The 24,331-nt window shown below is 37.5% G+C and overlaps 1 protein-coding gene and 1 long non-coding RNA gene across 2 annotated transcripts in view; one reads left to right on the top strand and one right to left on the bottom strand.

The window, feature by feature from the left end:
• Positions 1–23,321, top strand: LOC125257969. Its single transcript, XR_007182487.1, has 4 exons — positions 1–990; positions 1,095–1,178; positions 19,109–19,202; positions 23,186–23,321. It is a non-coding gene; the product is annotated as an uncharacterized LOC125257969 (long non-coding RNA).
• Positions 1,321–24,331, bottom strand: part of adamts6 (ADAM metallopeptidase with thrombospondin type 1 motif, 6) — a 105,209-nt gene continuing 82,198 nt past the window's right edge. Inside the window, exons 22-26 of the mRNA XM_048174709.1 lie at positions 23,211–23,340; positions 19,408–19,612; positions 19,132–19,308; positions 8,704–8,860; positions 1,321–5,370 (exon numbers count right to left, since the gene is read on the bottom strand). Of these exons, the coding sequence (XP_048030666.1) occupies positions 5,261–5,370; positions 8,704–8,860; positions 19,132–19,308; positions 19,408–19,612; positions 23,211–23,340 (779 nt within the window). The 3' untranslated portion in view covers positions 1,321–5,260. The remainder of the gene's footprint in view (positions 5,371–8,703; positions 8,861–19,131; positions 19,309–19,407; positions 19,613–23,210; positions 23,341–24,331) is intronic.

Here is a 24,331-nt window from a genome sequence, read left to right on the forward strand (position 1 = left end):
AATTACATTATTTTCATTTTTGGGTAAACCAAACCTTTAAGCCCCGGGTATACTTGGGCCACGGACATCCGTGTTCGTGCCCGGCCGCACACCCCGTCCGCGTGCAGCCCAAATTTCGAGACTGTGCGGACGGTGCATGTGCAACAGCGCATGCGCAAGCAAGCAAGAAAGAAGAGTCCACAAGGTGGCAATTCGCACAGCGTGCAGTCGACGAAGAAGAGTGTGGAAAGAGAAACTTATTCCAAGACGAGTAAACTTAGAAGCATATCCTTCTCCATCGTTTTAGATTCTTGTTCATGCCCAGCGAATGTTCCGTTGATGACACGACTCAGTGCTGTCCTCCAGTGTCTGGTAGAGTATAGAAAAAAGTTGTACTGCGCATTTGTCGAACTCGGTCATCCACGCGCATGCACAGTTGAGTGTACTTTGAAAGATGCGCGCATGGCACGTCTGGGCATGGAAAGTGAAATATACCCGGGGCTTTAGAGAAAATCCTTATAGGCCCTCCTGGCCCCTGTACAGAGTAAGTTAAAAAATTGTGCAAATTGTAATATAATTGTTATAAAGTTGTACCATAAATTACATTATATGATTGATTAGGAATGGAGCTAAACCCTGCAGGACAGTGGACCTCAAGTTTCCCACCCCTGAGGTTGAAACAGTTCAGCAGTGAAAAAAAAAATATAAGAAATGTATATGCCTCAATTTTAGGGCACTTAGGCATGTCATACATGCAGCATATTTTGCATATTACATTTTCTTTTGCATGAAACAAATTTCAAAAATGTTAATGACTTTGATGACTATTTGATAACCGAATTTCCAGCGAAGAACTGCACAACCCATGATCCTAATGAGAGAGATCTACCAATCAGTCGCTGGAAGTGAAATCGCAGCAAATTGCTCAGCAGCAAGCATACAATCCCATGAAGCACTGAGAAGAAAATAAGGTGGTCAAGATTTGGCTTGTTAGCATGACCCTGTTAGCAGGTAGTTACCTTAACTACATACTATGCGGACAAAAGTGGCTTTATCCACTGATTGCCATTCAGAAGTAGACTACTTTACTGACTTTACTAAACCTTTCTTTAAAGATTCAGAACACTGGACATTCTGCAACATCTTCTTGTGTGATCAGCGGCAGAAAGAAAACAATTTGGGTTTGGAACAACATGAGGGTGAGTAAATGGTGACAGAATTTTCCTTTTTGGGTGAACTAACCCTTTAATGAATGAGCCTGTTGTTCTTAGGCAGTAAACTCATTTAGAATTACTAGGCATTTGTGGGAGACCACAGGAAAGAACATCTAAGCAAATGCAACCCTTTTAAAGTCATTTTATTCAGGATCCATTACATATTGTAGGATTCACCAAGGGTACAAGCCAAAGGACTGAGAATGTTAAAGTTAATATATATTTTTTGCTTACCCTTTGACACCATTTACCATTATTTATTTTTATTATTATTATTATTATTTCTGTGAGCACTGGCCCATGAGAAACAGTGCAGTAATACCATACCAACATACACACACTCAAACTCACTGACTCACACAAAAGCATTCTGACATACTTTTTTTTAGAGCGCCCTAGTAGCAAAAAATAAACATTCAACTCACATTTTACCAAGACTAAAACAAGATCGTGAAGGGTGTTATTCCACTGCATCGTTTTCACTAGACTAGATTTCAGTTTGCATGCAGTGAAACATACATAAGACAAGTGACACATGGCAATAAATTAGCATATAATTTACAAATGAAAAAAGAAAAAAAAAGAAAAAAAAATTAGTAACAGTGTACCAACATTAATAATACTGAATATAAAATGTAAGCAACTATTCACAAAAATGCAAAACTCTCTTCTATAGGTACAGGTTAAACAATGTGACATTCAAAGACACAAGTTCACAGCGATCAGTACCAGTTTCATTGAGTGTCTTATTGAGAGTCCGTGTCCCAAAGCCAGTAAACTTGTACTTCAAGCCTTAGGATTTTACAAAGCACAAAATCAGGATGATCAGCATGTTGGGCCTACTTCTGCAGTTCAAGGTTCACTCTTGAATAATCCCAGTTTAAACATTTCAAAACAATACATAACCAATTAATGTTGTTTGTGGCTACAAAAGAGTAGCAGCAGCAAAAGTAAAATGGTTGTATGATTAAAAACAAAACTGTCCCATAGGTCAACTGTGTCTCATAACAAAGATGAGATCTAAAATTGAGGCCCCCCAATGCTCTATAATTTGATGTTCCCTTGGCTAAGAGAGCAGGGTAAAGTCACTCAGACATGGATGATGGAAAAATGCAACATGTAGTTGGTGGAATGTTTACATATGAACATAAACCAGTGTGAGGTAAAAGGACAGAAAGGAAGGAAAGTCGGAACAAAAAATATGCAAAAGCTCTGTTCCAAAACTTAGCGAGCTGCTTTTCTGTCTCTGTCTTACATAGCCAGCTGATTTTTATGTCAAGAAACATGACTTACGTAAGTATGCTTAAGTAAACACTTGCCCAACATGCACATATGGTCCTGCTGAACATATTTAGCATACTTAGCATGTGATCTTGCATTGCTCTAGTACTAACAGGAATAGAACCTATTGACTGATTGATTTGGAACGCTCTATGTAGACAACAACTCTACATGCCACGCAAATAGAATTCGTAAAGTGCACAGGAAACTTGACTCAAAATTGATTCCAGTGGTCAGTCATGTTAACATGTTGCTAAGTTAATGCGTAATAGTCCAACAAGCATAAAAATGCACAGTACATGAGTACTGGGTTAAATCGTATTTTTATATATTTTTCATATTCTTCAGTATTTTTCACTTAGTCTGCAATCTAGAATATTTTACACACTGAGATCAACACAGTGCATTCTGGGATTGCCTTTGCAAAGGAAATATGAAAAAGTGTAATAAAAAGGAACTGCTTACTTTTTGGAACAGCTTTCACATCAGGAACATACCTATGATGCTTTAAAAAGCCTGTCTATGTAGGAAGCTTACTAGAATTTGGAACAGAGCTAAAGTATTCTTGGTTTTCTGTCAGTTGCTTAGACCACATACCCAGAATGCATCAAGGTCTTATAGCACCATGGGGCCAGTAGAGCCGCCCACTCAAAAGATGAACGGAAGAAGGGCAGTGGAACAAACAGTCCTCCACTGAGGGAAGAAAAGCACCATTGAGTGTGGAGGGTTTCAGAGTGTGGGCTAAACGCACTGCGATCTCAGGGAAGGAGGAAGAGGGGGTGTTTTGGAGGTAGTCGATGGCAAACCGGACCTGCAGGATCTGGCAGGTTACCCAGGCACTGGCCCTTCACTTAACTTTACTAATGCATCAGCGTCACAGACCTGGAGATCGCCAAGCAAATCATCCCCGTGTTGATGAATTGTCTGTGCATACTGCCGATAATGTGGTAGACTGTGGCTGCAGCACGCATTTTATGTGAAAATGACTGCGTCTGGAACACGCCAGGCCCCGGAACAGACGCATAGATGTCAGAACCCCAGAATTTAAAGCAAAATACGGATCCACAAAGCAGAATCACATCACAATTGCAATTAATGTCTCTCTGGTGTCCACAATAATTCTAGAGACACAATAATAGATATGTCCCTTTGGAACTGATCTGATTTTCAGGCCTTGTTCGAGTGTCAGACAATGGTGGAATTCTTTGGCCTGTGGTCATGTGATTCAGCTCAGTCAAACAGGTGGCTAACACAACTGAACATCTGGACTCTAAAGCTCTAATTGAGGTTTCTTCTGCCCAAATTCAGCACCAAAGCACCCAATAGCACTACCCTGTTTGTCTTTGGCCCTTGGGTCTCAATGTTATTTTAGAAAGTTATTATCAAAAGTGTAACAACTAGGGCTGTCAAGTTTAGAAGCTCCTCAACTGGTAGAGCCTGCCACTAACAGCTCTGAGGTCAAGAGTTACATTGAATGCAATGTAAGTCACTCTGGATAAAAGTGTCTGTCAATGTACATAGAAGTTCCAGGTTATTAATTTCAATAAAACCACATGCATATCTAACTCCATCCAACCACAAAAAGAAACGGTTCAAGCTGACCAACACAGGCTCTAACCATCGATACCAGTAGTGTCCAGTCCTATTCATGGAGGGCCACCGTCCTGCAGAGTTTAGCTCCTGCCTCAATTAAACACACCTGAACCAGCTATTTGAAGAATTCAGGATTACTAGAACCTTCGAGATAAGTGTATTGGGCAGGTTGGAGCTAAACTCTGTAGGAGAGTGGCCTTCCAGGAGGGAGCAGGATTGGACACTCCTTTTCTATACTTCTGAAATCAAACATCAATTCAATCTCTATCAGGGGTAGCCAACCCTGCTTGTTGAGGGCTACCATCCTGCAGGGTTTAGTTAAAATTACAGGCAGGCATGTTGGAGCTTGGTTGGAACTGAAGTCTGCAGAAAGGTAGCCCTCCAGGAGCTAATGGAGATTTGTTTTTAGGGGTGGAAAGTATCGTTTCGGTGGAAAATGTGAACATTTTTATACCGTGAAGAGGAGTTCATGTTGTGTTCACCAAGACGCTGTACTGTCCATTGCTTGGAAACTTTCCTATTGGACTGCTGCATACAACTGTATCAGGTGGCAGATCACATGAATGGCAGCGTTTGCACTCCCGTTGTTGGTTGTGGTACTTTTTCACAACACCATCAGTCTCCGATGCTCACGTTGCGTCAAATCGCCAACTCTTATTGAAAACAAATGACTTCCAATTGCTCTGATGCTGCGAGTGCAAGCAATCATTATTGATTCGAATGCTTCTGAATGCAGTGTTGCCAACAGAACCATGGGAGGAGTGTGTATGTGAGACTGAGGGATATACCAACATCCCGAAGTCCTGTAGATGGGCGCCTTGAAGTAAACCTCTGCCGTGCTACTTCTGTGAGCATTGTGTCCAGCACTTTGGATTATAACAACAGAAAGACATCGATAATAATAATAACCATTAGCAATTATTATTATTATTATTATAAAAATAACAACAATAATGATTATTTTATACATTCCCACTTCACAGAAGTGAAAATAAAACAGGTGTCAGCGCAGTGCTGAGCAGTGGTTTGGGTTCCACAGGGCTAAAAGCAGTTATGAGTGTGTTGAAGAGAAAGAAAGAGAGACTTCCTTCTCCATGCCCAGTGTTGACTCCTCCAACACTGGTCTGCTTTTGTCTCTGCCAGTTCTCTCTCTTTACTTGTTGCAGCATCTTTCACTGCTTCTCTCCGCAGGGTCAGTGTCCTTGGCACGTCTTGCAGCACATCTGCCTGAAGTACGCACGACTGCAGAACTTGAACTTCAGCACCAATGGGCAATATGCCACCTTATTTACGTCTTTGCACTCTAAGGGAAGAGAAAAAAGGTGGAATGAGAAAGGAGAATACGAGAAGGAGTGAGTAAAGCGGTCGATGCTGGGGAACAACAAAGGGGAAACTTGAAGACGTGTTAAAGGGATGATTCACTCCAAAATTAAAAGTCTGTCACCCTCATGTCTTTCCAAACTTGTATAACTTCAGTGGAACACAAAAGATGAATTTGAGTTGGGACTGTTAAGCTCCAAAACCAGAATACAGGTATCATAAAAGTACTCCATACAAGAACAGTCTCGGAATGCGTTGGAATGCCAAATGATAGATTTGTGTGAGAAATAGACTGCAATTTATGTTGCTATTCACTCAGAATCTTTTCAAAGTAGACAGGATAATTCTTCAAGCATTCACCATTCGAGTTCCATGGAAGAAAAAATACAAATGGGTTTAGAACGACATGGAGGCAAGTAAATAATGACAGACTATTAATTTGGATTACCTATCACTTTAAAATGCTGAGTAATATGGGCTTGCCTATCATTTAATGAAAAGCATGTTTGCATTTCCTCTGAGGACAACCTTTGGATTCTTAGAATACGAGTCATATTTCAGATGTCTCTGTGAATCCAGGCGGTAATCGGTCCAGGGGGTGAACGGCTTAAGTTTTAATACACTTGTGAAATACAGCCCCAATGGAAAGAATCAGAATTTGTCATCTCTTCACATGGATGATATTTAGCGGGCCATATAAATCTCACTGTCCTGTCAACGAATGATGGTACAGTTTCAGCAGGATGTTTTACAACTTGGCCTGTGCTAATGTTCATTTCCTGTCTATTCCAACCTTATGTTAGATGGTGTCCTAATCAGATGCAACATGATAAATTTCCAGTAAGTAATTTTTGTTGTGCAAGATTTCATCCCTCTAGTACCCCAATAGGTAGTCTCGAAAATGTATCATGTTATAACTATCTTCTTCTTGAAATCTAATTAGCCTTTCCAGTTATCCCTTTCTAGCAGAGGTAGCTATGAATAGTAAATTCGGTAATGATAATGTAGCAAATTCCATTTATGCTAAGCTAGAATGATAATTGTTGGTATGCTGAGGTATCAGGCTAATCTGTTAACTGAGTACTAAGCTGGCAGACTAATAGCAGCATGTAAACTAGCAGGCTAATCATTTAGGGTATAATTGCCTTGGACTGTGCAAAGTTAGTAGGCTAACTGATATGTTGACATTAGTGTGTGTGCATTTTATCATAGTACTTCTGCGATTGCTTGAGGTTGTGTCTGTAATATAAAATAAACATGCTTGAGAACTGAATATGAAGGACAGCCGGTTATTCTGTGGGAGGCAGGGCAAAAAGCTCCAAGTTTAGCAAAAAAAAAAAAAAAGTGGCTGTATTTTAAATGGTTGTCAATGGAGGAGAGGCTTCACTATGCTGAATAAACTGCTTTTGTTGGAAAAGAGCTTATTTAATGTATTGACAGCCTATCTGCTAATATTCAACATGCTTCCCATTAAAGGTGCCCAAGAATGCTTTTTCACAAGATGTTATATAAGTCTAAGGTGTCCCCTGAATGTGTCTGAAGTTTCAGCTCAAAATACCCAATAGATTTTTTTAAATTAATTTTTTTAACTGCCTATTTTGGGGCATCATTAACTATGCACTGATTTTGTCAGCGCACCGTCCCTTTAATTTGCATGCTCCCTGCCACATGAGCTCTCGATTATATTACAGCACATTTACAAAGTTCACACAGCTAATATAACCCTCAAATGGATCTTTACAAGATGTTCGTCATGCATGCTGTATGCATGCTTCGAATTATGTGAGTAAAGTATTTATTTTGATGTTTATATTTGATTCTCTATGAATTTGAGGCTGTGCTCCGTGGCTAACGGCTAATGCTACACTGTTGGAGAGATTTATAAAGAATGAAGATGTGTTTATGAATTATACAGACTGCAAGTGTTTAAAAATGAAAATAGCGACGGCTCTTGTCTCCGTGAATTCAGTAAGAAACAATGGTAACTTTAACCTCATTTAACAGTACATTAGCAACATGCCAACGAAACATTTAGAAAGACAATTTATAAATATCACTAAAAATATCATGTTATCATGGATCATGTCAGTTATTATTGCTCCATCTGCCATTTTCGCTGTTGTTCTTGCTTGCTTACCTAGTCTGTTGATTCACCTGTGCAGATCCAGATGTTACTGGCTGACCTTGTCTAATGCCTTTCATAATGTTGGGAACATGGGCTGACATATGCAAATATTTGGGCGTACACCCCGACTGTTACGTAACAGTCGGTGTTATGTTGAGATCCGCATGTTTTCCGGAAGTCTTTTAAACAAATGAGATTTACATAAGAAAGAGAAAGCAATGGATTTTGAAACTCAATGTATGTCTTTTCCATGTACTGAACTCTTGTTATTCAGCTATGCCAAGGTAAATTCAAATTTTGAATCTAGGGCACCTTTAAACATTTATTTTGGATTGACCTATTTTTAGAGTTTATACCTGACAGAATTGCTGTTTAAGTCACTGACAGTTTCGACCCTTCTCATTAATTTCAGTAACTGAATGTCGCATAACTCTGACAGAAATTCAGTGAAGTCAAGGTTGTAATGTGATTAGTTATCAAGGCATACATGATCCAAGTTGACCGTTATGAATTTTCCTTCTGGTAGAGTAGTGGAGGATGGTATCTCCCAATAATAAGACCATCTCTAGAGAAGGACAGAATCTTGCATGACCCTGTAGCACTGGAAAACTAATAGACTTCCTTTGCATGAAGGCCAAAACTCTCCCTTAAAAGAGGCCATGACTCAGGGCCTGGACACAAACCTCTTATGGTAATTACAGCGTAAAAAGAGAGCGACCTGATTCACAGCACAGGCAGACGGCCATCTGGAGTAGTGTGGCTGTGCACTAACTGGCCCTATCACAATTGTGATTCTTATTAGAGTCTTTAAACTGCCATGGCTGATGACAATGAAAGTAGACATTCCATCACTGCTGTTGATTAGGATGCAACTAATCCCATTAGGGTCCATTAGGAGAGATAATCTAACGCTGCTTCCCCTGTGAAGGAATCCAAATAGGGATCCATCTTGCGAGGGTCATGGCTTTTATTGAATCCAGGATTGCCTAAATAGTGTCCTGCCTCTATTCCAAACAGAGGTAGTTAATAACGGGCAAGAATAGAACAATATAATCCTTTGTTAATTCAAAATTGAACACAGAGGCCACATACTTTATAAATGTCAACACTATGATCAAAGCCAGATGCAGCTCATACGAAAGTCATCATCACTGCTCTTTCATGGGATTAGCAGAAGGCTGATTAATTTACCGTCGCCACTGGAGATGGGTGTAGCGTCACACTTGCTTTCACACTGCTGCATGGTGTTGGGCCGTAGCGAGTCTGGACATTCGACGGAGGGCTGTCCTGTATATGACAGACACTGAACCGTCCGCATCTGCTGCCCAAGTCCACACTGAGCAGAGCACTGTAAAGAACACACAATAAGAAATAAGCTCAGCCTGTAATCCATCTCATAACTGTACGCTGATCATTTATAACCGATAAATGGATCATATTAAAATTCTGTATTTTGTCGAAATATTTTTTTTTTATCAAAATGTCGTAAATGGTACAATACAACTGAATTGTATTATATTTTATTACATTATAATGTACAGTATGAAAGATTGATATATTGATTTTGAGATTTGCTAAAGATGAATTTAACATTGTTTTCAAATTTATGTGAGTGTTTGATGATGGCAATGGTAACCTGAATGTAAAAATGATATGGCTTCTCATAACTTTACAAGCAGTTTCTTTAACCCTGTTGTTGATATCAACTTTTTTGTTATAAGAAGTTTAAGTTAAAAAATGGAAACTTACTTACCATGCCTTATAGATTTATTTTACTCTCTTGCAAACTACTTTTAATTATAGGATTTTATTGTTTTACTTTTGTCCCAGACCCAGACTTTCAATTATTAAAGCATGAAAATCCTCAGATGAATATGAATAATTACGTTTAAAACCATGATGATGAAATAAACCATTTTAATAGTTGTTTTGTGAAAATAATATTTTTTGGAAAAAAAGCCCAATTAACTTACACCACAACAGTCCGACTCAAAAGCAAGTTACTGTACTTGGTTACCTTAAAGACATATTTGTGAAGAGCATATTTGAGATGAAATATAAGGTGTGATGTATGAATAACAAGCAAAATTAAGGTTAATATAATTCAAGCCACTTTGCCACAATGAGTAAGACTTTTATTTACGTTGTGTTTAGTGGTATCAAATCTGAAATGAGATGTAATTCTGAAGTGCTCAAGGGTGCTCTTTTACTTAATACCAAGTTTAAAAAAAAAAAAAAAACAATCTCTCAAACTCTCAAGAAATGTAGCTACTATTTCCTTGTAATCATAAAAACACGCTGACTTCTTTAAATGGACTTTATGCACGATCACTTACACAGTTAGCCTCAATAGACAACACAACTACCAGTGCAGTGTGTGGAAATTGTGAGAAAAATACACAAATGAAAGGAAAAAATAAAAAGAAATAAAAGTAATCTTACAGGGAAGTGTCCCACAACAGGACAAAGCAATATTTTAAAATCCACCTTTATGCTAAAGATATTTAATGCTTCACTAAATGCTTTAATATACTAAAACATTATGTTTGCTATAGTTACTAATATATATAATATTCTATATTCTAATAGAGTTAGTTGTGATAAACAGTTTGCTATACCAAAGTTTGCTATGGGAGAATAATGTAACGGAAGCTTCTGTAGTGCTGAGATTTTAGTGTGCATATTGAGTCCATTGCGAAGAAGCTAACCAATTAGACTGGTGTAACTGATTTTAAGGCATTTTTGCATGTGGTGTATGTCAGACGGTCCATGGCACGCTTGTGAATTCTGGCCAAAATTATTGCTCCAAAACTAAGGACCGAGAGCTACTTGCGGAATGTCATTGTAATAGTTTAATTGTATCTCTGACTACTGTCAGCTGTTCTACATTAGAGCTCTCGACATTGCTGGAGGGAGTAAATTACAACTGTCTGAAGTGAAACTGAGATGTATTCCAGTAGTCTTCATGATGTAGTACAGTGATTCAATGGAAAAAATCAAAGAGTTACCTAGCAACCCAATACAATACACAAATTTAGCTCATTAGTCACTCTGCTGCAGTGCCTAGTGTGAATGCCACAGAAACACTGTCGATGCATGCCAAGACAAGGATCTGTTGTGGATTTAGTCATAAACACGTGTAAGACCCACAGTGAAGGACACCTCATGGGACTTGGAGTGTGGACATCTCAGATGAGTTTCCAGCAGCCTTTCCATTTCATCCCCTCTATATTAAACAGAGCACGAGCCCCTGACAGATGGGATATGTCAGTGAAGGACTTAAGTGGGATTTGAACCTGTGACCTTTTGGCCCAAGGCTCCCTTCAACAGCCACTCCATTATGAGAGTCCCAATTCATTGCAGAAATCATGGGATGGCGCGAAACTCGTACTACAGTAGCTGTCACTTCATTCGGGAAGTTGGTTGAATCTGGACTTTTGTTCATTTGATATTTTTCAGATCATTAAATTATTGTTGCTCTTGTAATCTTAATTGTTGCTTGTACTGTAGGAGATGTGTGCAATTTTTTCTCTTTTCTTTTTTTTTACTTGAAACCAATGTTGATGCTATTTGCAAGTATATTATATTATATTACATTATATTATTAGAGTCGCACAGTAAGCACGCATGAGTCTGTTATATAGTTGCGCAAACAAATTGTGTATGTACACTCTCGATGCACTGATCACACATTGTATTTATGCACAGACACATTTCAGTACATTCAGTACATTGTTTCCACACACATTCAGAATAATGTTTTTATCTGTCATGTGTATGTTGCTATGTTTAGTAATTCTGAATGGATCCGTGTACTGTAATAGGTAAATGCAGTCAGGTCAAGGCTGTTGCTTTAGGGTGTTTATTTATTTATTTTTTGGCATCTCCATATGGTCTAAAATGTAAACAAATAATAAAAAGCTATTAACAAGCTCTTTGTTGTTGCACTGTACACATACATTTTTTCGTAGGTGTTTTTTTTCTTTGGAGTGCATACATTTATGAATTATATGGACTCCTTATAAAATTGTTATTTGGTGTCCTTTTGGAGTCTGTAAGTGTCCTTTTTTGGAAATACATATAAATTTACCTTGAAAAAAGCTTGCAGAAAATACAGTTTTGTATTGCAATCAAATTGTTTACTGGATATAACAAACGATGACAAAATAAACATGTTAAAAAAGACAGATGGTGTATGCTTAATTTCACGGTATATGTGTGATTAATCATGATTAAACATTTGAATCTATTGGTAGTCATAATACTATTCTTTTGTTTTTATTTTCACTATAATCATAAAATCACACACACACACACACACACACACACACACACACACACACACACACACACACACACACACACACACACACACACTATATTGCTAAAAGTATTGGGACACCCCTCCAAATCATTGAATTCAGGTGTTTCAATCACTTCCATGGCCATAGGTGTATAAAATCAAGCACCTAGTCATGCAGACTACTTCTACAAACATTTGTGAAAGAATGGGTCGCTCTCAGGAGCTCACTGAATTCAAGCGTGGTACCGTGATAGGTTGCCACCTGTGCAATAAGTCCATTTGTGAAATTTCCTCACTACTAAATATTCCATGGTCAACTGTTAGTGGTATTATAACAAAATGGAAGCAATTGGGAACAACAGCAACTCAGCCACGAAGTGGTAGGCCACGTAAAATCACAGAGCGGGGTCAACGCATGCTGAGGCGCACAGTGTGCAGAAGTCACCAACTTTCAACAGAATCAATAGTTAGAGACCTCCAAATTTCGTGTGGCCCTCAGATCAGCTCAAGAAAGAGAGAGAGAGAGCTTCATGGAATGTGTTTCCATGGCCGAGCAGCTGCATCCAAGCCTTACATCACCAAGTGTAATGCAAAGTGTCGGATGGCCGCCACTGGCGCCACTGGACTCTAGAGCATTGGAAACGTGTTCTCTGGAGTGACGAATCACGCTTCTCTGTCTGGCAATCCGATGGACCAGTCTGGGTTTGGTGGTTGCCAGGAGAATGGTACTTGCCTGACTGCATTGTGCCAAGTGTAAAGTTTGGTGGAAGGGGGATTATGGTGTGGGGTTGTTTTTCAGGGGTTAGTTCCATTGAAAGGAACTCTTAATGCTTCAGCATACCAAGCCATTTTGGACAATTTCATGCTCCCAACTTTGTGGGAACAATTTGGGGATGGCCCCTTCCTGTTCCAACATGACTGCGCACCAGTGCACAAAGCAAAGTCCATAAAGACATGGATGAGCAAGTTTGGTGTGGAGGAACTTGACTGGCCTGCACAGAGTCCTGACCTCAACCCGATAGAACACCTTTGGGATGATTTAGAGCGGAGACTGCGAGCCAGGCCTTCTCGCCAACATCGCTGCCTGACCTCACAAATGCGCTTCTAGAAGAATGGTCAAAAAATCCCATAAACACACTCCTAAGCCTTGTGGAAAGCCTTCCCAGAAGAGTTGAGGCTGTTATAGCTGCAAAGGGTGGGCCAACTCCACATTAAACCCCACTGATTAAGAATGGGATGTCATTAAAGTTCATGTGCACGTAAAGGCAGGTGTCCCAAAACTTTTGCCAATATAGTGTATACTACGGTTATATTAACGGTACATGTATTCGTACCGAACCGTTTCGGTACAGGGCTTTCAGTATGGTGCACGTGTGTACCGAATGCATTACGTTGCAACATTAAGGTCTCCTGTTTGGGAACAGTTTCCCGGTGAATTACGACAACGGACAAAGACAGGTGGATAAGACGAAATCAGTACATGACAAATATAGCATTGTAGCCTAACCACTATTAACCACCAATAATCGCAATAAGCTCTGCGTTTTGTTACTTTCGATAAGAAACAAACTGTCATCTTTCAAATTCTGTCCACGAAATCACGAAATTTAAACAGAAAATGCCGTTTTGATGCGCTTTGATGTGGCATGACAGATCACTGTATAAGGAGCCTCAGTTCAACCGGCAACGCGAGCGCAAATGAACGTGATCATCTGTTCCTCTTTAATACTAGTTACAGAATAAACATGAATGAACACCTGAAGGTATGTTGAAAGATAGTACAACTTACTGAAACGGTCATATCTCATGTAATCGCTCAATCAGTGTTTCAACGGCAGAAAGACATCACAATAACAGCTTGTAAACAATATGTTACATAGCATTTACCTCTGAAAAGCCAATCAGTGTCCACAACTTGTTAGTTCACTAGAGAAATTAACTCTTTCGCTTAATATACAGTATGCACTGTATTAGCCTATATATTCATTATATATTACTTAACCTGTTAGTGATGTCTTGATTATTTAATGAAAAATTCTTCATACAGTGGACTACCAGTAAGATTGATAAAAATTTGGAACCAAAAATTGTTCAGACACTTTGACCTGACCATGTTTTGCCTAAGTGTTATCTGACATAATTAAGATTAGTTTTAACTCTTTTTTTCTGACACAGTTTAACTCTAGAGATATTGTCAATATTTTATTACCATTTTTTTAAACTATAATGAATAAATTGTATTAATGAATTAAATGTTCAAGGTGTCTGAATAAATTTTGGTTTGACTGTATGTTTAAATAAATCTGTTGTGAAAATGACAGCCGCTGTGTAGAAATGATTACATTTCAACAACGAATTGGAGTAAAACGGTGTACCGTTACACCCCAAATAAATAAATAAATAAATAAATAAATCATATGTATTTTTCATCTTTTCACTCATGTTTTGACTCTAAGCCTTTGTCACTAAGCCTTCATATAGTGTATAGCAGTAATGACATATTTTTGTAGCCCAAAACCCAGAAATGAGTTATTATTTTAGCACATCCATTTCCATTGTCTGGAAGTCAGTGTTTTTTTGTTGTTGTTGGGTTTAATGGGTTTTTGGTTAAATGTCTGAAATAAGGTCACAAGCTCAAGATATGTTCATGTTTTATTTATGATATAAAATACATCAGTAATACCTTGTGATTTTTTAAAAGCTTTTACTTGTCTTGTAAAAGGCAGTTCCAAACAAGAGGCTAAATGGGACAACAGAGGTTGTCTGGGACATTAAAAATAATCAGCCGAAGAAGTAAACTCATCTACTCACTAGTCGCTTTCACAGTCTCGTTGTGTTCTTATTTACGCTCTAGCCAACTTTTAAATAGACTAAAAGAGTCGTTGGAAGCTTAACGATGGTAATGTTGAAGTCATGTGACCTTCTATTTTTCAACCTCTTCTTTTCAATTAATTCCTGATGTGTAAGGTCATATTCTGCTCTGCATTTTTCTTCTTATGGAATACTACCTGTAAAGAGGTACAGTAGGTATTTTTTTGTTTATGAGTTTTTTTTTTTTTTAAGTTTTACTACGAGCCACAACAGTTATCCTTATTTACAAGAGAGAAACCACAGGACCGTCTGAGAGTAATATGTTTTGTCTTTTTAAAAACATATTCTTGGCACTGACAGAAAACCTTGTCTACTGCAGAGATAAACTTCAAACAATCTGGATGATATTACCTCCACTTACACACTCTTGGGCTGTTATACTCGCTGTCACTCACGGAAACACACGTCACTGGCTTTCCAGAGGCCCTAGTTTATCATGCGAGTGTAACTTCTGTTGACGTCAACTAAACACATGGTCTTTTTCATGCTACATTAAAACAGTCTTTCCTCATCCATTGTCTTTTCAGATGTATTGCACAGCAATTCCTGGTCCAAAAATTTTAACTGATTTTCTTTATTTGTTCTAAATCATAACTACACTTGAAATACTTATATAGCTACAATGCTGAATTTGCTTGTATTTTTAAATATTTTACTTCCATGATATGAGATGAGTGGAGTGAAACAATATTCAATGAGAGAAAAAAAAGTAGGATGGTACTTAATTCTATTGAATCGATTGGATTGTGAAAAGTGGGCATTACATACCAGAATAAGGCCAGATGATTGGAGGGGAGGGGTTGAAAAATAACCTAGTCAGGCTGGTTTTAGCTGGTCTCCCAGCCTAGTCATAGCTGGTTTTGGTTTGCTAGGAGACTGGGGGGCTGGAAGACCAGCTAAAACCAGCTACTTCCATCTTAAACCAGCCAACCAGCTTAGGCTGGTTTTAGCTGGATTTTTCAGCAGAGAAGAGCACTTACTTTTCTGATTCAGATGTATAGCATATACACTACAGTTCAAAAGTTTGGCCTCAGTAAGATTTTACGGTTGTTGTTTTTTTTTTTTACCCTCTGGGGTCTAAGGGTGTTTTGTATGCCATTAGAAATGTTGCATTATTCCATATACCTGTAAATAGATATTCACAAAAAATAATAAAATTCACAAATAGATTAAGATGCACAAATGTAAAGAGTTTCACAAAATTTATAAAATTCACAAATAAATAAAATGAAATTTGCAAATTAAAAAAAAGAGCTCAACACAACAGCCAACAGCATTTCCCACTTCTTCAATCATAATGCACATGAGCAGCTCCGTGGATTTAATAATCTATAGAGCATTATAAATAGTATTTTAAACATTAAATACATGTATTATGATTCCCATTGCTTGTAGAGAAAATATAGGTGGGTTCTTTTTGAACGTGTGACAGGTTGTTGCATATGTGATGCTATGCTTGAGATATTATTCATTTAATCATGAAATGCCTAAGTAGACAAGTGATATGCATATTTATCTATCGGTTAAAACACTTGACCACACAAATAATATTTCATATGAATCAGTTTTTGATTGTAAAAGTTACCTACAGCATCCAAAATAAATGCAATGATGTATTTTTCAGTATTGCAAGATTTGTATTTGCATTATCCACTCACAAAACCCGAGTACAGCTGCAGTGATGCTGAGGCTCGTACTGTTACATCACTGAGGTTAACTGGGCTCATATTTGGTATTATACATGATATTATTTCCTATATTTGTCACGGCAATTATGCTATAAAAGGCAAAACCAGCAGTTGTGTCATGTCTTACATTGTGTCTACCCTGTGAAAGGCTCACGAGTCAAAGCGAATGTGCAAATCATTTGACCTTTGTGTAAATAAGAGCAAGTGCATGCTGTACTTCAGAAGTAGAAGTGGCATCTGTTTACTGTGGGTGAATCATCGTGTTGCGCTGCGTCACGTCCTGTGTAGACAGTATCACTGATAATATATAATGGATAGTCTACTGTTTGCTTTTGACATACTGTGTCGCGCTGCTTGCGTCCAGTGTAGAGAGGGTGTTACTTGATCATGATGCTCGGGATCTGTGAATGATCATAATTTGTGTATAACTCTGAGTTTATCCTGATTCATTGATCCTGATGGAAATACAAAGAAGCCTTAAACTCCAATAATCTTTTGGAAATGGGGTGTTTTAAAAAATACAGCGCCCATAGAATACAGTTCCTTTCAGTGGTGCAAAATAAATTTTTTGTTAGTCTCTTTACATTTATTTGTGAATCTCAATCTTTTTATTTGGAATAATGCAACATTTCTAACCCCATATTTTTGAGCCCTGGAGAAGTGTTGACATGCCCTGACATTTGTGCTTTATCAGCTGCTTATAAACATATTAATGGCTAAAGTCTGATTATACTGTATTCAGCACAAATAGGGCTACAATAATATGTGAGCAACATGTATATACGTTTGTATTTTTGAGAAAATAACATTTATGTGTGGTTATTGAAAACAAAATAATTAAGTCACTGAAATAAGCCACATACTAAATATTTGTTCACAAGACTTTTGAGAAATGGATCTTGTAGCCTAGAGTTGTGTCTTCAAAACGATGTGAAAATCATCCTGTCCACTCATTCACATAAAACAATACATTGATTTAAATTTTGTAAGACACTTTTTGTTTACAAAGGCTATATGTGTGTGGGCGTGAATGATCATGAATAATGATGTCATTCACACCTGAGGAGATTAAGCCCGCCCCCTAATGAGCCTTTTAGTGAGGAATGTGACTGAGAGGGAACTACAAGAAAGAATGTGAGGACAAGAGAAATATATATATATATATATATATATATATTGTTTGTAGTTTATTTAGAATATAGTTGACAATATAATCCAAATATAAATGAGGGTCAAAGGCACATTTTGAGTACACAGTCATACCTAGAAACAAATCATGTTCAAATATATAAGTGCACATCACATACCTGGCATTTGCAAGGTGTTTGATGTTGCTGGAGGAAAAAAAAAACTTCCCTGCTTCCAGTCAGTGAGCTCACCTTCACCATAATCATATAGAATTTCAGTACAATGTAGCTGTACAGCTCACTGATGCTCAAACTTGTCCATTTGACTCTGTGACCTTTGTATTTGCCCTGGCAGCCTAAGCAGAACTGAGACAACATCCTCAGAAATAAAATAAAAATAAAAACAGTTTGAGAAGAGTCAAGAGTGAGAGTTTGTGGTCCAGGTTCATGAGGGCCGGTATCTAGTCACTGTCATTCTCACATCTAAAAAATAAAAAAATAAAAAAATAAAGCAAACATGGGTGAGCATGCTGATAACAGGATCATACCAACTATGGTATTAACAATTATATAATGTCCACTTAACAGAAAACATGATTTTTGTAATGTCCTGTATTATTGGACAGTACATGAACAAAATTTGTATGTTATATTTTATATAATATATTTAACACATTCAAAAACTACATCTGAGCAAAAATTTGCGAACAAATGCTTCATTAATGAGGCAGTATTTTACAGCAAACACTTCATAAACTATCCAAAACAGGCCAATGACATCTTGCCTAAACGTTTATATTACTTTTATAACATATTACATATCATATTTACGTTACATTACAGAGAATATAGTTCATCCTATAGTTTAGTACATTGTTTATAACAAAGAAACTTTATATTTAAACATATTTCAGTCGAGTTCACTCATCTCTGTTGGTATAGCAATTTGGGAAAAGCCAAACTTGTCAATATGTACATATTTATGTAAAAAGAATATCATGTTTACTAATGTAAATAAGAATAAATAGCTCACCTGTTAAATACGCTGGATCAAGTCACTCTTCAAAACGAAACTCTTCTTCGGAGGTAAATTCTTCCAGGATTATTTCTCACCGCATTGCAAAAGTAAATGAAACTGATGAAACTTGATGCATTTTATCGAGTTGATATGGACATTGACTCTATTTGCATGGACCGCCTTAGATCTTTACCGTATGAATAGCACGCACTGTCCATAGGCGTATTCACATTAGTGGATAATGAACTTGAGAACGAATGACATCTCTCTCTCCTTTTTATAAAGATTACATAAACAGAGAATCACAATGTTTCGTTTTGATTGCAAGTGGACACATAAAAGTACACCTTTACAGTTTCAAATGATGTATTGCTTTTATCTGTATGACCATAAATGTCAGAGTATTTTAAGTCGATTTCGATGATACGTGAAAAAAAAATCCACCAAAACGTGCCAGTGTGTTCGTCGACCCCAGAGGGTTAAACAAGGATGCAATAAATTGATCAGAAGTGGCAGTAAAGACATTTACAATGTTTCAAAAGATTTCTATTGCAAATAAATGCTGTTCTTTTGAACTTTCTATTCAAAGAATCCTGAAGAAAATCATCTTACCTGTCCCCATTCTCCTGGGATCCAGCGTGGCGGTGGACAACGACCAAGGCTGCAGCGAATACGTACTGGAGGTTTGTTATGGTCCGAACAGAGGGCTGGTGGGAAGGTTTTGGTCAGGTCACTACTTTTACATAGAACGATGCGATGCTTGAAGCCAGGGCCACACTTTGGAGTACACTATAGACAAAAACACAACACAATATGAAAACAATTTTGCAAGAATATTATCAGGAATTCTAGAGGAAATACAAATACATGAAGAGCACATCAAGTCACCTCAGACCAATCCAGCGTCACCCACTGGGGTGGGCAGGACTGATTGTTGCAGGACTCTTGTTCAATTGGTCGATGGGTCAGACAGTGGCTGTCCTGCAAGGTCTCCTCCTCGGTGGGTCCAATTTTACGTATACACAAAACTGTACGTGTTCGGATGCCTCCATCACAGGTTTTCCCACATTCTGACCAGTCACCAATAAACCACCTGAAACAGTAGTATACTGAGTACAAAATGAACTTTTTGACACAAAAAATGGGACTTCTCCATCCATAAATATTTATGCATGCTACCCTTCAAAATTTGAGTCTGTAAGATTTTAGGCTTCTTTTTTTAAAGAAATTAAAGGGTTAGTTAACCCAAAAATGAAAGTTATGTCATTAATTACTCACCCTCGTGTTGTTCCACATCCGTAAGACCTTCGTTCATCTTCGGTTCATCACAAATGAAGAAATTTTTAATGAAATCTGAGAGCTTTCTGTCCCTCCACAGTGATCCAATGCAACTATTACTTTCAAGGTCCAGAAAGGTAGGAAAGACATCATTAAAGTACTCCATGTAACTTCAGTGGTTTAACCTCAATTTTATGAAGCAACGTGAGTCCTTTGTTTGAGCAAAAAACAGAATTTACCACTTTACTTACAGAAATATTGATCTGCAACGCTCATGCTCGAGTGTTCACGAGAGCACAATGACATACAGTATGTGTTTTGTGTTCACGAGACAGATGACTGCTGCGTAAACATGCTTTCAATAATATTATTTTGTAAATAAAGTGGTAAATTGTTTTTTTTTTCTTTTTTTTGCACAAAGCACTTGTGTTGCTTCATAAAATTGAGGTTAAACCACTGGAGTCAGATGAAGTATTAAAGTACTACATGTGACTCCAGTGGTTTAACCGTTTAACCTCAATTTTAATGTCTTTTTCCTACCTTTCTGGACCTTAGAGTGGTAGTTGCATTGGATGGAGGGACAAAAACCTCTCGGATTTCATTAAAAATATCTTCATTTGTGTTCCGAAGATGAACACAAGGGTGAGTAATTAATTTTCACTTTTGGGTGAACTAACCTTTTAATACTTTTATTCAGCAAGAATACAAAAAAAATGATCAGAAGTGACAGTAAAGACATTTACAATGTTACAAAAGATTTCTATTTCAAAAAATGCTGTTCTTTTTAAGCTTCTGTTCATCAAAAATCCTGAAAAATCACTTTTCACAAAAATAAAAATAAGAAATGTTTCTTAAGCGCAAATCAGCATGTCAGATGGATATCTGAAGGATCATGTGACACTGAAGAATGGAGTAACGATGCTGAAAATTCAGCTTCATTCATATCCAAATAGAAAACATTTATTTTATACTGTAAAAATATTTCATATCATTACTGTTTTTACTATATTCTTACCAACCCCAAACATTTTTTTTTTCACAATAAAATAAACAGATATTCCTTTGCAGTGACTGTTTTGTCACTCACAGCTCCATTTACAATCTCTCAGCGAAATGCAACCTTGAAAAAAACCATCAAGATCTTGATTTTGATTTTTATATATTAGATTCAGGGGTTTAATGCAAATAATGTCTTGCCACATAGCGGCCTAAAATTACCAAGAAGAGAAACATCTGGCATAAATGGCCTGAAACGCCATTTTATTTACTCGCCAAAACCATATTTGTACTCTCAATTGGTTTTTGGACCCTGCAAATACACTTTATTACAGTTCAACGCCTGTGAACTCCACACAATGGCAACAACAATTCTAAATTTGCATTCAATTTGTCTTAGTTTTTGGCAAAATTAGTCCTACACTTTAGCTGGGCTGTGGAATACAGACATTTTATATAACCGTCTCTTTTTATCATTTGTTACGGCTGAATTAAGTTTTTTGCGGTTTGTTTGCATTCTCTTGGCGATGCTCTGATAAAGCCACGGACGATGTGTCTTATGAAACATTACAAGTAAAATAAAATTAAAGCTGAAAATAAATTATTAATGAAATAAAATCTGTCATTATCTGCAAGATCATTAGAGAGAAATGACCTCCCCAAAAACAACAGGGTGTTCTCAAATGACCATTACGACCCTTTCTGGGCCGGAGACTGCATTCCTCTGACATCAGGTGGAGATGGAAATAGATATTAGATGATGTTATTAGCGATGCCCATCTTTGGGTTCAGGTTCACTAAACCCTCCACTGGCAAGATGCAGGACAGCAGAGGCCAAAACCATTTAATTCCTCCTTCCAATTTAAAATTTGCAGACACAAGTGAACTTTGCTCAGCTGCTCGCCCCATTGAAAATGAGCACTAAGTGCGTCTGGCCGCCACACACACGCATACTCCACACACGTTTATGGATACTGTCCCTTGAGGGTTCATAAACTCTGCAAGCCAATACAATTAAACGCAGGTGATCACTCATACTTTTTTTGGATGCCTTTAGGATTTTGGCATCAAAGTCCAAATGAAAATAGGCAACATATGAAGAAATAAATCATGTTGCTTAGTTTTTAAGCTGTCTTCAAAGAAGTTCTTTATGGCCGGGGTGCTATGAAGACAAATTAAACATTATGGGTTGTGGCCCTTTGCGCCTATTGCTGGGCAGCTATGTACTATTTTGATAAGGCTCTTCAAAACAGAATAAAATTTCTGTATTTTTCTATAAGCTGACAAAGAGAGCAAAACCTAGAGTATAAGCTGCATGTTAGGGAAATTATATATTTATATACAAGGAAAATGGTTTTAAAAAAATAGATTTTGCTTACACTTTATTTTGATGGTCCAATTTAGACATTCTACTAACTATAAGTAACTTTGCAACAACATGTAGACTGTTAGGTTAGGGTTAGGTGTTAGGGTTCGAGACATGATGTAATGCGCAAACATCTCATTGTCATTGCCATGATGCAATAAGTATATTATCTGCATTGTAAAGTAAAATTGTAAAATACATTTGTAAGTATATATGATGATAGTATTCACTGTACTGAATTTTTCTTGATACTGTTATAATAAAAACAAATGTAATAAAAAAAAAATTGGCAGAAGGATTTTAATACTTTATTGCAGTACTAAGAATTACATTTTTGGGGACCTTAGTAATTTAGAGTAATTTAGAAGGAAATTGTGCAAATTGTCATAAAAAAAAAATTCCCTTTGCAATAAATAAATAAAATTATAAATAAAAACTTTTAATCAGTATTTTTGTTTTGTTTTCCAGCTGGATATGATTTAATGGTTATAAATAGACTATACTTAAATTATGCAATGTATAATTATTAGGGCTGTCAAGCGATTAAAATTTTTAATCTAATTAATTACACACGATATGATTTATGAATTTACACAAGGTTTGTCTTAATGCATATTCACATAGATATATAAACAACATTGAAAACTTGATTTTCACCACAGGGGGACTTTAAGTAAATGGCTCTCTTTATGATTGAGCCATTGAATTATTGGTTTACCCCAATGATTCGTTCAAACAGCTGATACACTGAGGAATTAAGTAAATGGCTCTGTTTATGAATGGGCCACTGAATTCACCCAACTGATTCACTCAAAACGCGGATTCGTTCAGAAATTAAACACCGCTGTGTGTTGCTCGGAGATGCACAACAGTTCTGCTCTGCCTGTTATAGGTAATATTTGTTGGCAAAACTGAGCAAAAACAGACAATATTATGTGTAAAATATATCACAATATTATCTTCTTTTTTGAACTGTTATAATAATTATATAATTTTGTTTTTGTTGTTGTTTTTTTCCCCAATCAGTACATCTCAAAGTTTCTATACTCACTCTGGAGGACAAGGCTCGGTGTTACAAGGTCGCTGGTTCCCTGGCGGTTTGCTGTCCGGGTCACAGTAGCTGTTTTGGACCACGGAATTGTCATCCAGTCTTTTACACACCACCTCCTGCTTCTGCGAGCCTGCAAAAAGACAATAAAACATCACTTCATTCATCTGCCTCACGCTTTCAGCTGCAAGATCGTTTTTGACACTTCAGCAGCTCGTGCGCAAAGCGCTGTGTGGTCGGCATCGGTCCCTGAGGTTAAACTAGCTCTGTGTCTCTTCTCTAGGGGTCCACTTGCTGACAGAGCACTCTGTGTAGATAGAGGCACAGAGGTGATATTAATTTTCCCTCCATATTATATCTAGGTGTGTAAATGCCTCGGTTGAAGTGAGTGTCTTAGTGAATGACTTTTACAGAGAAGCCAATCTTTTCTTTGGCTCTTGGTTGTGAAAAGTGAGCATTACCACAGTAATAGCAGAGTAGTGCACTATGCTGTATGTTTAGTGCTAGAGGCCATTGGGCTCTTTGGGGCCCATAAGGAAAGACATTAGCCTCCAGTTAAGCTGGTTTATGCCAAGCTTGGCTAGCGTGCAAGGCCACCTTGTGAGGTGGATCTAATAGCTGCCAGTACGGCATTCTTGACTGGGTAACCGAAATAACTAAATACTTTGGTGGGAGCTCAATGACCCCTTTCGAGAAAAGAGATTTTGCTAATACCGATTTGACTCTCTGAAGCCAAACTAGGGGGTAAATGTAAAATCTCATGGCATCAGTTCATGATTTAAGACGGTTATCAGTGTTGTTGCACATAATGATCAAAACAATAAGACAGCAATATTGAAATTTAATGGGAGTTTGTAAAAAAGCAGCAATCAAGTCCAAGCATCTGAATCACAAATCATTTCTAAAAGAATATTGCTGAATTTTATGGCAGTTCACTTGGTGTTCAAAGGCTCCCTGTGTGGCTTGCCAACAGAACAGCCGGGAGTTGTATTAATAACACAAAATTTCACAAATGACATAAGTGTTGCCCTGGGGTATTTCCATATAAACTGAAATACGTTCAAATGAATTGAGCAACAAATGAGGTGGAGTTTGCAGAGCTCTGTGAAAACCCTCCGTGGACT

Source organism: Megalobrama amblycephala, linkage group LG2, assembly GCF_018812025.1.
Source record: "Megalobrama amblycephala isolate DHTTF-2021 linkage group LG2, ASM1881202v1, whole genome shotgun sequence".
Classification (NCBI taxonomy): Eukaryota; Metazoa; Chordata; class Actinopteri; order Cypriniformes; family Xenocyprididae; genus Megalobrama; species Megalobrama amblycephala.